Source organism: Heterodontus francisci, chromosome 3 (assembly GCF_036365525.1).
Source record: "Heterodontus francisci isolate sHetFra1 chromosome 3, sHetFra1.hap1, whole genome shotgun sequence".
Taxonomy (NCBI): Eukaryota; Metazoa; Chordata; class Chondrichthyes; order Heterodontiformes; family Heterodontidae; genus Heterodontus; species Heterodontus francisci.
In genome coordinates, this window is record NC_090373.1 from 102,742,486 (window position 1) to 102,758,108 (window position 15,623).

The 15,623-nt window shown below is 42.1% G+C and overlaps 1 protein-coding gene across 1 annotated transcript in view; it reads right to left on the bottom strand.

Annotated features, from left to right (window-relative positions):
* The window catches only part of rspo3 (R-spondin 3), a 126,880-nt gene extending 117,638 nt beyond the window's left edge, over positions 1-9,242 (bottom strand). The window contains exon 1 of the mRNA XM_068018205.1: positions 8,235-9,242. Coding sequence (XP_067874306.1) covers positions 8,235-8,331 — 97 coding nt within the window. The 5' untranslated portion in view covers positions 8,332-9,242. The remainder of the gene's footprint in view (positions 1-8,234) is intronic.
* Between the last annotated feature and the right edge of the window lie 6,381 nt (positions 9,243-15,623).

Sequence of the window (15,623 nt, forward strand, 5' to 3'; positions counted from 1 at the left end):
TTAAAAATAAACCCTGTTACGGTAAAACCGGGTGAAGGCTGAGAGGACCCCTAGACACCTTTCTCACCTGGTCTTAACAGCTTTGTCAGGCATTGACACTTAGGGCTGAAATTTCCCGGCCCATGATGGTGGGCTTGGCGGCAGGGGAGCTGGGAAAATAGGGAGCAGCCACATCGGGACAGTTCCCTGATGCACTCCTGCCACTGGGGAACTATCCCAGGGGCAGGCTGGGAATTGGATCGGCTGCACACTGCACGGAAGCCAGCAGCCAATGAATATATTTAAGGCCCCAATTGGGGTGATTATGTGGCCTCACCAGCATTTTTCCACTGATGGAGCACCCTATCGCATGTGGAGGTTGCCAGCTCACTGGAGGCAGCCTCCCTGCAGCAAGCTGGGGGGGTCATCAGAGCCAGAGGGCTCATGCCCCATTGACATGGAAGCAAGAAATAAAGGCCACAATCACGCTGCACCCAAACCAGTGGAGGGGTTTTCCCTCCAACTTGATCAGCCTGCTGCCCCAGATTTTGTTGACTTATGCACTGCTGTGCAGCCCATTAAGGATGCCTCCATGTTGAGGTGCCCTTGCAGTCCCCAATCTGCCTCACCTCTCCCGGTGGTGCTGCTAAGGTTCCAGAGCTGGCAGCCCTGTTCTTGGGCTTGCAGCAGTGAGAGGACTTCTGCCTCCTTCATAGGACAGAGGTGGCCAATTAGCAGGTTTCCTCCTGGAAGACTGCGATACCCATCTTGCTGCCAACAAGTGCTGACTCTGGATCCCCATTTGGTCCTGACATTGGGGTCCCGAAGCCCACAGCAAAATTCAGCCCTTAACCTCCCTATGTCAATCTTAGTTAACTTGTGAGTTGTGAGGAGTAAGGGAAAGATCACTAGCTGAGGGAACTGAAGGGAAATTAGAAAAAGTTCCACTTCAGATAACGTTTGAATGGCTGGTCATTAAGTTCCACTGGCAGAGACGATGAAGAAGTTTGTAGCTAGCCAATGACCTCTCCTCTGAAGACCAGTGCGCATTGCTCAGAAGACTGCGGAGGTGATCAAACTGACAAAAAAATAAAACGTGTACTATTGTCTGAGACCAGTAGGTGTGACCTCACATTCTGCCTACTAGGAAAGAGTTCCCTTCCACGTATGCTTACACATACAAAATTCTGTTCCTCAGTGAATACCTTTGAATGTGAAGACATCAGATATCTGCGACCTCAAGCATTAGAAAGACTTGAGCTATCGAACTACGTGAGTGAATTTTTCAGTGCGGTCGACATCAAATGCCACCGCTTCGCTGCTGACCGCAAAATCCGGACCGATATGAAGTGAATAAAGTGCCTAGGGTATCCAGCCATCTGCCTGAGCACCTTTTGAACCTTGATTCACATTACAATGGAGTTAGACTCCACCGAGTGCTGAGCTCAAGCAATATGCACTGGTCTCCTGCAGAGGTCTCACGCTGCTTAGGCTTGAGTGGGCTGCAAAACAGTTTTGGACCCGACTTGAATTACACTGCCACTTTTGTATTCAATTACAGCTAAAGGTCACTTTGTTTCGACGTGCAAAAGGACAATTAAACTCCAGTTTAGCTGTTAAAGGCGAAATGCATGTACTAAATTTCGCCCTCCCCGTCGTCTTGGGATTTAAGCAGGAGAGAGTTTTGCCCTACGATCAGGTGTTTTGGGTGGAGTTTATAATGCACAGTCTCGGAATTTACTTTCGGCAAATCGAAATAAGCCTGTCTGCTATAGACAGCAGTCTACTATGCGTGTTTATATAAATGCAGGAATACACGTTTATAATTGTACGGTGACAGTACCGATCACCTGACATTGCCCTGCAATAAATAGCAGAATATGGTCCTGCCATATTCATCATTTTCATTGATGAGAGGCAGACCTGTCTCGCCGCGGTAAGTGTTATTGCGAAAATGCGGCATTGCCCTGTTCAGGATAACACATTTAAATGGTGCCGATTGTTCAGGAGATCTCATGCGGTGCATCTCAGAGAGCAGCATCTAGTAGTGAACGCTCAGTGTAAGCAAACGGTTTGTGGATTCGTGTCTCTGTGGACACATTAATACATAACGCCGAGTTCCAACTGAGTGCAGAGACTGTTTAAAAAGCAGCAGTATGGTTCAAACAAATCACATGCTTTTATTACTGGGACCAAATCTAAACAAAAGTCCCATTTTGCTTATAGCCGCAATTTTGACCCGTCAATAAATTCGCTTTAATTGGTAAAAACTCTGAACAAGTGACTTTTCTGACTTTAGCCCGTCGAAGAGTGATGCTTGATTGAAGGCAATGCAAATGCCTTACGCATAGTGGAGCTAAAAGTGAAGATCGAGAAATATGCGGAGTTCATTTGAGTTATAAGCGTGCAAATGATTCAAGTACTCCGAAAACAATAAAGATTGGGGAATGGAATTAATGCAGTTCGGGCACCCTTTCCATTCAGTGGGTGACCCATCTCCATATTCCGGTTTTCTGTGGGGTTCGAGAAATGAGTTACAAGTTTTTTTTAAGGATTCAGTCTCATACTTAAACCCATTAATTATTGACCATGTATGTACTGCAGCGGCTAGAGTCACCAACCATAATTGGATCATTAATGAATACAAATATTTATCTTCTCTAGTATGTTATCAAGATTTATTGTACGGCAACGTACTTGTAAGCACGAAAATACCAGTTGTATGCCTCTCGCTCTCAAAATATTGGTTTCTGTAGGCTAAAAGTAGTTTAAAAATACATCAAAGAAAAGGTATTAATATTTCATCCCTCCATGTGAATGTAAGCTCCAGACTCGCTGCCCAGAAGAGGATAGATACTGGCTGTCCTCCTTGTTAAAAAAGCCAATGTTGTTTTTGTAATAGGAGCTGCTGTTGTGTTTGGACCCCGCCATTCCCGGGGCTCGAAGAGGAACGCTATGAATTACTTTTATCGCTTAGAATGTCAGTGGAAGCAATAATCGGATCATAACGCTGCACAAACAAGAAATACCACAATGTGATACAACTGCTGGATTTTGAAAAGGCTAAAATGTCTTTTCCCACGCGGAAATCTTTTGGGGGAAGGGGGGGAGGGTGGGTTCGGTCACAATTTTACTCTAATCCACATAAAATCCGTGTTTATAGAACGTATTTTAATAATAGCATCTGAATGGTTAAACAAGGCCACGAATATAAAATAATGTCACTGTGTGCTGGCATTTGTGAAATAAAAGACAGCTGCAGACCTTTAAAATGAATACGTTCAACTGTTTTATATATTTGATAAAGTTTCCCTAAAATAACTAAACCAGCTGTGCGTACATTATGAAGTGTACTCCTGTCGGGCAGCAACTCGCTTTTTCCACCTTGTTAGCATGTACCTGAATCCACAGATTCATTAGATGCTGCGGTCAGTTTGGGCTGATTATTACTGAACAACTGTATCGAACTTTGGAGAATCAAATAACTAAGATTCACTTTATTCTTATTGCATATTTCCATACCTCTTCCGCCATTGGCGCTCAATTTAAGCCACTACAAAAGGATCAAATATATTAGCATCGCGAACATTGGACTGTCACTCCTACTAAAGAGCAATAGTGTCACCACGGACATGGGTAGGCCGCCATAAGCACCACGACTCCTCCTAAGAATTTTTTAAAAAAGAAATGTTTACCTTGCTGAGTTCATAGAATGGGGCGGTTACATTTGAAGTTATGTGAGCCGCTGTGAAATGCCCAGATCAGCCTCCCACACGCTTCCTCACAGCACTCACTGAAACAGCGCCAGCCCTTCCGTGCGAGTCATTTTTACTTATTCATCTTGTACACTGTGTCACAAATCCTGGCAAATCTTCTAGTTTCAAGTGCGCAAAATTAAATTGAAAGATTTTCTGATTGGCTTCGTTCCTCACTTTTCAGTTAAAAGGCAGCTATCAGTCCCTCAACATTTACGATCAGCCCTTCACATACAGTATAAACCCCGTATATACTAATCTGGCGGTTTGGACAAATCCCTCATGTAAGTAGATTTTTACCAACTTCTTTCTTGAGTTATCACGGAATAGGATCCCACTGTAATTCTATTTAGGTTTCCAGTGCTTTGAAGACAATTGGATCTCAGCTGTGATATTAATGTATCCTCTCATCGTCTCAGTGTCAGGCAAATCCAATGGGATTGAAGACGATTTCCTCTCATCGAGATTTTCAGTCATTTGGGATTTTTTTTAAACCCATAGGGTAATCTGTTTTTTGTTGAGTGCCATCATTCAAAGGCCCGCAGGTTCATCATATTCAGATCGACCAAACCTTCTGCCAAAACTATGAGCTATAAAATTCATTATACTTTTATTGCCAAGGACTGAGGGTATCCTCGTCCAATCCAACTCTGCTAAAGTTATTAAATAGTCATGTTAACATCAAAACAGTAGTAACTGCCTGGCCCGTTCAGCGGGTTTTTTGGATTAATTTCAAAATGAACTATTTTCTCAAAGCAACCTTCAAAAGCCGTTGCGTCTTCAATAGATACATATTCTGAACGCAGACCTGTTTCTGTTGACCGGTCTCCCGCCAATAAACACACACATGATTAGGTGTAGGGATTTGGGAGCAGGATTTGTCATGAGGATAAGACCCCCTCCCCCGCCCTCTCTGGCCGCAGGTATAACAAAGGGAGAAGATGCATGGAGCTGACTGCGGTAAAATTATCCATCGCCTTTTAAATAATTCGATTTGGTTTAGAAAATAACTTCAATTCAAAAAGCGGGTACGCGACCTTTCCTGTGTTCTTACCTACAGAGACAAAGGAGTCGGGGTTTGAAAACCCGCGTTTTACCGCAGAGCTTTATGTTAACTTGTCATATAAACGACGCTCGCTTATCCTGTACCAAGGCTTATAAGAATAGTGAATTTCAGATGCAAACATTGTGACAGAGCCACGAGGAAATCATCCACAGGGGGGCCAAACTACCTATAAATAGGAATAGATTCATCAGATTCAATCCAGCGTCTGACTCCCAAATCTTTTCTTTAAATCATAAATTTATGTTCAATTCCTAAAATGACCTGCCTCCACATCACGTCAGAATGAGATTGATCAATAATTGTTACCTTTACATGTTAGAATTACTGTCAAATGTTGGCACTGCGGCTAAATCTTTAATACGATCAATATTAGCTGTTCTCCAAACTAACATTGCTTTCTCTGGACCTGCAATGCTCTGAGGTTATACTAATATTGAGTAATTATAGTGGCTTAAGCCAAATGCGGTCGTTGTCATACGGACTTGAACAGAATTTGCACGTTTAGGTATAAACTGGTTATGTTGTAGAGTTGTCGCTAAATGAGTTATGTTTTGTCTGATGTATGTGCTATTATCACATAACTTATATCAGACAAAAGGTTCTACTTTCCGCAGTCATGGAAATACAATTAGAAATAATATTTTACAACACAAGATGTCGCAGTAGGTGTTCGTTTGGACGGTTCATATATGAAAAAAAGAGAATCAACTTTGATTAAAAGGGGGAGGACTTCGTGCGGTGTTTTTGGCACAACCAATCTGCGGGAGTTGGCACGCCTGTCTTTCCCTCGGCATTTCCCCTGAGACTCACCACTATAAGCGGTAATATCGGAAAACATGTGGGCGGGAGGAATCTCTAAGTCACAGTAATGAACACGAGAGACTGGCCTCATACTCCAGTTGTAGACACCGTGGTGACACTGATTACACAATAGCCAAGCGATAAGACAATGTTTCGCTTGCACGACATTTCAAAGGTGATGGAAGGAGTGCAGAAAACAAAACTTGTTCTTTCAGATCAATGATCTCAACTAACAATTTCATTTAGGGGGTTCGTAAAATGTTGGAAACTATGAAGTTTAAAGAAGTTCCCAGAGGTACGGAAGCTAAAACGATTCTTGGCCAGGGTGCCATTTGTAATAAGCGGATATAGATTTAGTTTTGTTGCTCACTCTGAGTCCAATTTCATATTTTTAACTTACCCTGTGGTCAGTGACCGATTTTCCCCCTTCAGAGCTCTCCAACTACCACCCTGAGAGGCACAGTCATCAGTTCACCGTCTCCTCCTTTCACTAATTCTGTCCAAGACTTGAAAACTGTAGAATGACTTTCTTTCCTCCTGCTTCCTACACTTTTAACCCCCGACGTTGGAATTTTGTAATCCATGCTTTCTGATCTACCACCTTTTGCTCTGCCGTGTCCTGCACTATGGGCTTTGGGCCTTCACCTTGGCTTCTTAGTAACAAAAATACCGGTGACAACGGGTCATCCCTGAAACGTGAGGAGTCCAGATGATCTTCGAAGCAGCGACTCACCGAGCACGTTGGAAGAGTTTATTGGTGTTAGAACCGAGAACTTCACCTGGTTGAACTGCTTTGTTGATATGATTTCTCTTTCTTTATGGTACAATAAGTTATTGTGTCTGTGATACTCGAAGCACAGATTTGTAAAAAAAAAGTATCATCACATGCAATTCAACCATAGAGGAAAAAGCGTACACACCAGATGAATTGTCTTTAAAAAATGTGTAGGTATGGGGGAGGGGTGAAACCCATTAGGTAGCCGTATCCTTTGAGCTCTGGTTGTTTTACAATTGTGCTTTCTTTCAACAGTCTTAACATGAGAAGGTCGCTCATTTTTTTCATAAGTGAGGGGGTCATATGGTCACAGATGATCACAAGAAGATGGGAAACTTATAAATAAGGAAGATTTCGGACAGGTTTTGACGACCGGTTTCATTGAATTGTGAAGGAAATTTCTTAATGCATTTTCAAAAGATCTAGAACTGAGTATCATACACTGGGCAGTTTATGGAGATGTGTTGAAATCAATGACCCGCAAAAACGCACACACCCATTATTTGCAGACAGTTGCTATTTTAAAAGCTTTAAAAAAATCTTCCCGAAACTTTAATAACAATCTCCGAAATCTGTTAGTTTACGATCTTTTCTTTCGGATCCTCAACACACTGTGTCTGGTGTTTAGCCAGTAACTTGTGGGAATGAAATACTGACAGTAAAAGGTCGTGTGTGGTGGTTGTTTTATCTGGAAGAAAATAAACATACCAAGCACTTCCTAATATCTTAACTTTATGGCATTGTGTATGAGATACACTCTATTTCAGTTCCTACATGGCGCTAAGGAATGGAAGTCCAGCTGCGAGGAGTGTCTGTCAGTAAGTTTCAGGTTACATGTAGTTGACCAAAGAAGCAAAGTACTGAAATACTTCTGCAGTCAAACAGAAGAAGCACATTAGCTCCGCGATCTCAAAGCGATAAGCAAAGTGTCAAGTACAAAAACGCTCTCAGCCGCAGAGCTCCATCTGATGAAGGAATATGCACTTATTGACCCCGCTTCGGTGACCTGATTACCCGTACCCTTGACCTACAAGTTTTTCTAAACACTCACGGGCGAGAATGGATGCTGAACGCATTGAGGTGGTGGTACTGTGTATTGTACTATCAACCAGGAACCTTTCCCCTCCACAGGTATTCATGTCAATCCACACACAACAGTAAACCCTCTCGGAGGGGAGCATTGAGATCCAGAATATCCTGCTATCTTTATTTAATAAAACACTTTTCACAAAACACAGCACATCGTCCCCCTTCACTGATTGAATTTCATGCCATTCTTAGTGCAATATTTTGTTTTCAAAAATCTCAGTAAAAGCAGGAACCTGCTGATGCTGACCCTGTTTTCACATCGACCTGCACTGACTGGTTCGCTGACTTCCCAGTCTTGAAACTAACCTATAATTGACAAGCACCTCATTGCGAAAGGGATACCCCGCCGTTTGAAACTAATGGGGATACTGGACTCTCCTCCGTGCAAAAGTTTTTAATTGTTCTAACTTTTCACTAACTCAGCGAACGGCGGTTTAACAACATCGCAGATTAGAGAGCGGCAAAGGGAAACTGGGTGCAGATATGTTTTGTAGATCACTGCATCTTTTAAAGGTTAACAGTACTTTAGCTGTCTTTCAATCAACGGATTGAAGTGTCCACTGACAGAAAAGTTAACTGAAGCCCCCCAACCCCCTCCCCCCCCCCCCACCCACCCCCATCACCGCAAAGTGTCTTTGCTACGCCGATGTTCTGAATTTAGATGATAAAATGTGAAAGGAACCAAAGATACAGCAGGCGGAAAAAAGAAAAAAAAATGTATTTGGAAATTTAAACAGGTGTAATAGTAGTACAGAAAAATCAAACTTACTTCGTCTGTGTCGCCTTCCTCTGGAGGCGTTTTGGCTGCCAATGTATTCCATACAGTTTAATAAAATTAGAACCACAGAAATCAGTCGAAATTGCATAGTAACCTGCGGGTGATGTCTCCTAAAAGCAGCTACTGCAGTGACTCGGAGCTCACTTGGGGGAATCTCCGGGATATCCTCGGCCGTACAATCAAGTTCTAGCTATCGATGCAAATGTAGCAAAAAAGTAGTGAAGACAGCCTTTGCAGATCTATAGTGCTACAACGTGCAGACAGATCTGATGTAGGGCCCCGGAATCACTGGCCCGAGTTGTAAGTAACATCTTGCAGCCAAGTGTTTTGGAAGCCTCCTCATAGAACACGGAGTGCTGGGGTCTCACCTCTTTAAAAAGAAACGCCTTGGACAGCCCCAGACCAGGTCCCGTCAACATCTACTCTGCCGACTCCCCTCAAAAACTGTCACATTTAACACCTTCACAGCCATCCAGTTCTCAACAATCTGAACAAATGCCAATGTTTTTTTTCAAAACTTGGGTAAGCCTTTCTGGAATAATTTTCTAGCTATCTGATTGCAGTTCATCCAGATCCTTAAATCACAGAAAGATTGTTAGATCAGCAGTCTAACTGAAAGAACATAACATTTTTTTTAACCAAATAGGCCTTTCGGTTTTTTAAAATCAGATTTGGTTTGGTGCTGTTTCCCCTTACACTTTTTAAAGAAAAAAGGCAAGGCAAAATCTCTCCACACTTTCGCCCACAGTGCTTGTTACAATCCAAACTCTTTCCAGTATTACTGCGATTGCTTCTTTCTTCCTTCTGTTGGAGATGCCTGGTCTTAGTTTTACGGTGCTGTGTTAAACGTCCTCGGAGCTCCTTCGAACCGCTTGATATCTGCAGGTTATTTACAGAGTTGCAGCCGCTTTCGTTCAATGAGTAGAGGTGTGAAGCGTATATCGAGGTGGGAGCAGTTGAATGCTGAGATTTCTCCCAGTACAACGCTGATGTCGTTTGCACTCTTGAGGGCGATATGACTGAGGAGAACAGCACTGAGCAGATCATATGACGTAAGCTGGCGCTTAGAATCTCGAGAAGCCAGCATAGGGCTCTGTCTAATATACTTGTCTTTTCTCAGTAAATATGGCCTGGTCTCGCCCCTTCTGCTAGAAGGCTATGTAAATCCCTTTCTGTGCTGATTTATTTAGCTTTTCCAACAGAGCAAACGCCAGTTTCCAAAAGACAGTTAACGGGGCCGCTCCCTTGCAGAGGTTATTTTATATAATTTTTGTCCGATTCCAAATACATTTAAGTATTAGCGCTTATTCCGTGAGTGCAATATGACCAACAGAGCTATTCCACTTCCACCAGAATATTCCAAATCACAAGCTTTTATTTATTATATTTATTTTATTTAGAGATACAGGCCCTTCGGCCCACCGAGTCTGTGCGGACCATCAACCACCCACTTATACTAATCCCATGTTCCTACCACATCCCCACCTGTTCCTATATTTCCCTACCACCTACCTATACTAGGGGCAATTTATAATGGCCAATTTACCTATCAACCTGCAAGTCTTTGGCATGTGGGAGGAAACCGGAGCACCCAGAGGAAACCCACGCAGACACAGGGAGAACTTGCAAACTCCACACAGGCAGTACCCAGAATTGAACCCGGGTTGCTGGAGCTGTGAGGCTGCGGTGCTAACCACTGCGCCACTGTGCCGCCCTTCACAGCAATAAATTAGGAGGAACTATTTAAGAAAACACAACATCCTTACTTAAGGCCAAGGTAAAGAGAAGTTTCGTTTTGGGGAATGATGTTTTACCCTCTGCAAAAGAATTTTAAGGGAAATAGCAATACTGAACAGGGATATCCATAAGTGAGGAAGAGTTGATATTCAGGAATAAGGAAGCCAGGGACAAACCTATTAAAATTGGTAATACTGTGGGTGGTGCTTTCAATGCAAATTACCCAGGTTATATTTTCAAAGAAAACCTTTTCTTCATGTAGTTTTTCTAAATTTGAATGTCTGCCTGTTAAAAGGGTATCTGGTAGAACTTTTGATGCAACACGATTCATAAAATCAGAATGTGATAGCAGTAAAAGCAAAACAGTACAAAACAGCTGAAATAATACGGCATCACAGTTCACAACCACTTAAGTTCCTACTAATCAGACAATGGATGAAAAGTTTGTGCAGCCTACAGAACTCAAATAAAACCTGCTTGACAATCGTACACCCAAAGCATTGCAGGAACACAGTACTGTCTTATTACTGTAAATGCAGGCTGGGTCTTATTGCTCTTATGACGAAAGGTCACAGACCTGAAACGTTAAGTCTATTTCTCTCTCCACAGATGCTGCCGGACCTGCTGAGTATTCCCAGCATTTTCCTGTTTTTATTTCAGATTTCCAACGTCTGCAGTATTTTGCTTTTGAATGGGTGTTATTACTCACTGTTGGTGGTTGCACAACCCCAACTGGTTATGGGTGCAGGGAACACACTTTTACATATCTGTTATAAAAGCAACAGTGTAACAGTCAGTTTATTTAGATTTTGTTGGAACTTGATGTAGTTATATGGTATAAATCAGGAAATACTGGAAACACTCAGCAGGCCAGCCGGCATCTGTGGAGAGAGAAACAAAGTTACCTTTTCAGGTTGATGGCCTTTGATCACTTGATGGCCTTAGTTCTATAACCCTTAATAACCTTGCCCAATGAAAATCTATTAACCTCAATTTTGATTTTTTTTTCAATTGACCTAGCCTCCACTACTTTTGGGGGGAGAGAGTTCCAAATTTCCACTACTTTTGTGTGACGAACTGCCTAGTTCTCATTTTAAGGTTATGCCCCCTTGTTCTGGACTACCCCACCAGAGGAAATAGTTTGCATTCTGAACACAAGAAGCCAAGTGGATGTTTTTTTTAAAAGATTTTAGACAAAAAGGAGTTCTTTGCCTAGCTGTGGATGTATGTTATAAATCAATGCAAAGGATGGTTTAAATTATTTTGTCCATATTCGCAGTTTCTTTCTCATTTTATTACAGAAGACAAAATAATAAAGGTTTAATTTTTTGCCATTGACCTACATTGTAACAATAAATGTAAATCAGTTTCTGCATTTCGATAACAACCGCCCATATATTTTGCTTCTTTACTGTATTGAAATCTTACTAAACAGGATGGCATTTTTATATTTTACAATGAATATTGCACTGTTTGGACAGTCGTGTCTTATTGATGTGTTGCAATGAACTACAGTTGTAAAACTGGATTAATTTTGTGCCCTCTCCTTCAAAATTCAGAAATATTTTGAAATATTTAATTTATAATAAAATTGTAGGATATTGAAATAAATCAGATTTAAAAAAAATCTTAGTCCAGATTTCATACCCATAATATGGTTACAGGATCTTCCAATATACTCTACATGTTGTTATTTTAATTCTACCCAAGCAACTTTTCTTTATGGTGCTTCTGTTTGTTCGTCACTACATTAAAAATTTATCTCGGTCTCAGGTTTGTTGTCAAATAGACTTTTTTGTATCTTCATTTTAAAATTAAATAATTATTTTGTTTAATTCTCGATCATCATGAACAATACCGCCAATCTCTAATTGCTTCTAAGAAGTGCATGTTCATCAATATGAAATCTGCATTGATCTTCAGTCTTCAGTCATGTGCTCATTATTGACCCTTTTGCATTCATGATATGATATCTTGCTTATGATCCTTATGTGATACTTATTATAGTAATCTTACTAAAAGTTCTTGTTCATATGCTTTACTTCTGAATTTCTCAACACTTCCCATGTTTACTCTTAGATTATAACTTCTCCTAGTCTCCATTTCATGCTCCTCTTAGAAGTTTCTAATTTAAATTTTCTAAATAGAAATACATTGGATCTTCAATTCCCATCATCATGTACATTTAGCTTTGGCCCATCTCTTCTAAAAATCACAACCTTCCATTCAATCTAACTCTAAACAATCTTTCATATGAGCAGATTTGTACATACTAATGAGATTTATGAGGTCTATCTGGTCATAAATTATGAGGGAGTCATTGAACAATAGGGAGGTCTCATTAGAATGGATACAAACTTACATGGTACCCATTTTTCAAAAAGTAAAAAACAATCTCAGACATCTACAGAACTATTAATCACATATTATTGCCATATAAAATAACAAAATCTATTATACAACAAAGGCAACGACAGCAGCTTGTATTTGGCTTTGGGGGACGGTGAACCTGAAGGTTATCGAGCATGGGAGTGTCAGGAGAAAACTGAAGGACAGCATTGAAAAGCATCGCTCGGTGTTTTCTAGAGATGTAAGGAAAATCAGACACCGAACAAGAGAGGAGATATTAGGAAGAGTGATCAAAAGCTTGGTCAAAGAAGTTAGTTTTAAGGAAAATGTTACAGGACAACAGGGAAATGAAGAGGTCGAGAGGCTTAGGGAGGAAATTCCAGAGTGTGAGCTCTTGGTGACTGAAAGCAAAACATCAATGGATGGAGTGAAGGGAAAGAGGATGCAATAGAGTTTGGAGTCAGTGGAATCAAATTTTGGAGGGTTGGGGGCAGGGGTGCAATGTAGAGCTGGAGATGGTTATGGAGGTAGAGAGGAGGAAGGCTACAGAAGAGTTTAAACACAAGATTGAGAATTTTCATGCACTGGGGGAGTAGGAGCCAATGTAGTTTAGTGATGATGGGAGTAACAGGAGAAATCCCGTGGATTACCTGTATAATACTGCACAGCCAGTATTGTTTCAGATGGGGCATATTTTGCCTGATCTTTGATCTTTTTATTGATAATGGTTTCCCAAGTGGATTGCAGATGGTGTTACAATATGATATATCGAAACTTTCAAAAGACTTTGGCAAATTTCTGTATGCAAGGCTGCTAATTAACCTTAAAGCAGTGGGGATTCAGCTTACAACCTGATCATGGCCAAAACATTGGGTAGGAAGCAGTGTATACTTGTCTTGCGATTGATGTTAGGCTGGGGAGATCTGGTAATCAGCAGATCAGTGTTGGCATACCTACTGCTCCTAATTTGCATTAATTGCTTTGTATCAGAAGCTTTTTAAAATTATATTCGTTTGGGAGATGTGGGTGTCGCTGGCTAGACCAGAATTTATTGCCCATTCCTAATTGCCTTTGAGAAGGTAGTGGTGAGCTGCCTTCTTGAACCACTGCAGTCCTTGGGGTGTAGGTACACCCACAGTGCTGTTTGGAAGGAAGTTTCAGAATTTTGACCCAGAGACAGTGAAGGAACAGCAATATAGCTCCAAGTCAGGATGGTGTGTGGCTTGGAGGGGAACCTGCTAGTGATGGTGTTCCCATGCATCTGCTGCCTTTTTCCTTCTAGGTGGTAGAGATCATGGATTTGGAATGTGTTGTTGCAGGAGCCTTGGTGCATTGCTGCAGTGCATCTTATATATGGTACACCCTGCTGCCACTGTGCATCGGTGGTGGAGGGAGTGAATGTTGAAGGTGGTGATCGGGGTGCCAATCAAGCGGGCTGCTTTGTCCTGGATGGTGTGGAGCTTCTTGAATGTTGTTGGAGCTGCACCCATCCAGGCAAGTGAAGAGTATTCCATCACATTCTTGACTTGTGCCTTGTAGATGGTGGACAAGCATTGAGGAGACAGAAGGTGAGCTACTCACCACAGAATTTGCAGCCTCTGACCTGTTCTTGTAGCCACAACATTTATATGGCTGGTTTGTTCAGTTTCTGGTCAATGAAAACCCTCCAGGATGTTGATAGTGGGGGATTCACCAATGGCAATGCCACTGAATGTCAAGGGGAAATGGTTAGATTCTCTCTTGTTGGAGATGGTCATTGCCTGGCACTTGTGTGGCGTGAATGTTACTTGTCATTTATCAACCTAAGCCTGGGTGTTGTCCAGGTCTTGCTGAATTTGGGCTTGGGCTGCTTCAATATCTGAGGAGTCGCGAATAGTGCTGAACATTGTGCAATCATCAGCGAACATCCCCACTTCTGACCTTATGATGGAGGGAAGGTCATTGATGAAGCAGCTGAAGATGGTTGGGCCTAGGACACTACTGTAAGGAACTCCTGCAGTGGTTTCCTGGGACTGAGATGATTGACCTCCAACAACCACAACCATCTTCTTTTGTGCTAGGTATGACTCCAACCAGCGGAGAGTTTCCCCCCCGATTCCCAATGACTTGAGTTTTGCCCAGGCTCCTTGATGCCATATCGGTCAAATGCTGCCTTGATGTCAAGGGCAGTCACTCTCACTTTACCTGAATGCAAGCCTATTGAATATGCAGACAATATCAAACTGCTAATCTTTTCTCATAACTGAGGCTTATGACTAGGGATCATCCTTGATGCTGATCTTTAGACAGCCTTCAACAACTTCCTTATGTCTTCCTTATGTCTCGGTGACCAGAAATGGACACAGTGCTCAAGGTGTAATCTAACCAGAGCACTGTACTGTTTGAAAACAATGCCCTTTGATTTGTATTATAATGTTTCGACTATATAGTTCAACACTCTATTGGCTTTCTGGATTACTGCTTTGCTTTGTTTGTATATTTTGAGCATTGAGTCTATTAAAACTCTCAGGTCTTTTGCAATGTCATCTGTACCTATTTCAATACCATTCATGGAGTACAAGAGATGTTCATTTTTCCTTCCGATGTGCAGTTCTTTATGTTTACCTGTGTTAAATGTCAAAGAAGAACAGTACAGCACAGGAACAGGCCATTCGGCCCTCCAAGCCTGCGCCGATCTTGATGCCTGCCTAAACTAAAACCTACTGCACTTCCAGGGACAGTATCCCTCTATTCCCATCCTATTCATGTATTTGTCAAGATGCCTCTTAAACGTCGCTATCGTATCTGCTTCCACCACCTCCCCCGGCAGCAGGTTCCAGGCACTCACCACCCTCTGTGTAAAGAACTTGCCTCACACATCCCCTCTAAACTTTGCCCCTCGCACCTTAAACCTATGTCCCCTAGTAACTGACTCTTCCACCCTGGGAAAAAGCTTCTGATTATCCACTCTGTCCATGCCAATCATAACTTTGTAAACCTCTATCAGGTCGCCCCTCCACCTCCATCGTTCCAGTGAAAACAATCCGAGTGTATCCAACCTCTCCTCATAGCTAATGCCCTCCAGACCAGGCAACATCCTGGTAAATCTCTTCTGTACCCTCTCCAAAGCCTCCACGTCCTTCTGGTAGTGCGGCAATCAGAATTGCACGCAATATTCTAAGTGTGGCCTAACTAAAGTTCTGTACAGCTGCAGCATGACTTGCCAATTTTTATACTCTATGCCCCGACCGATGAAGGCAAGCATGCCGTATGCCTTCTTGACTACCTTATCCACCTGCGTTGCCAGTTCAGTGA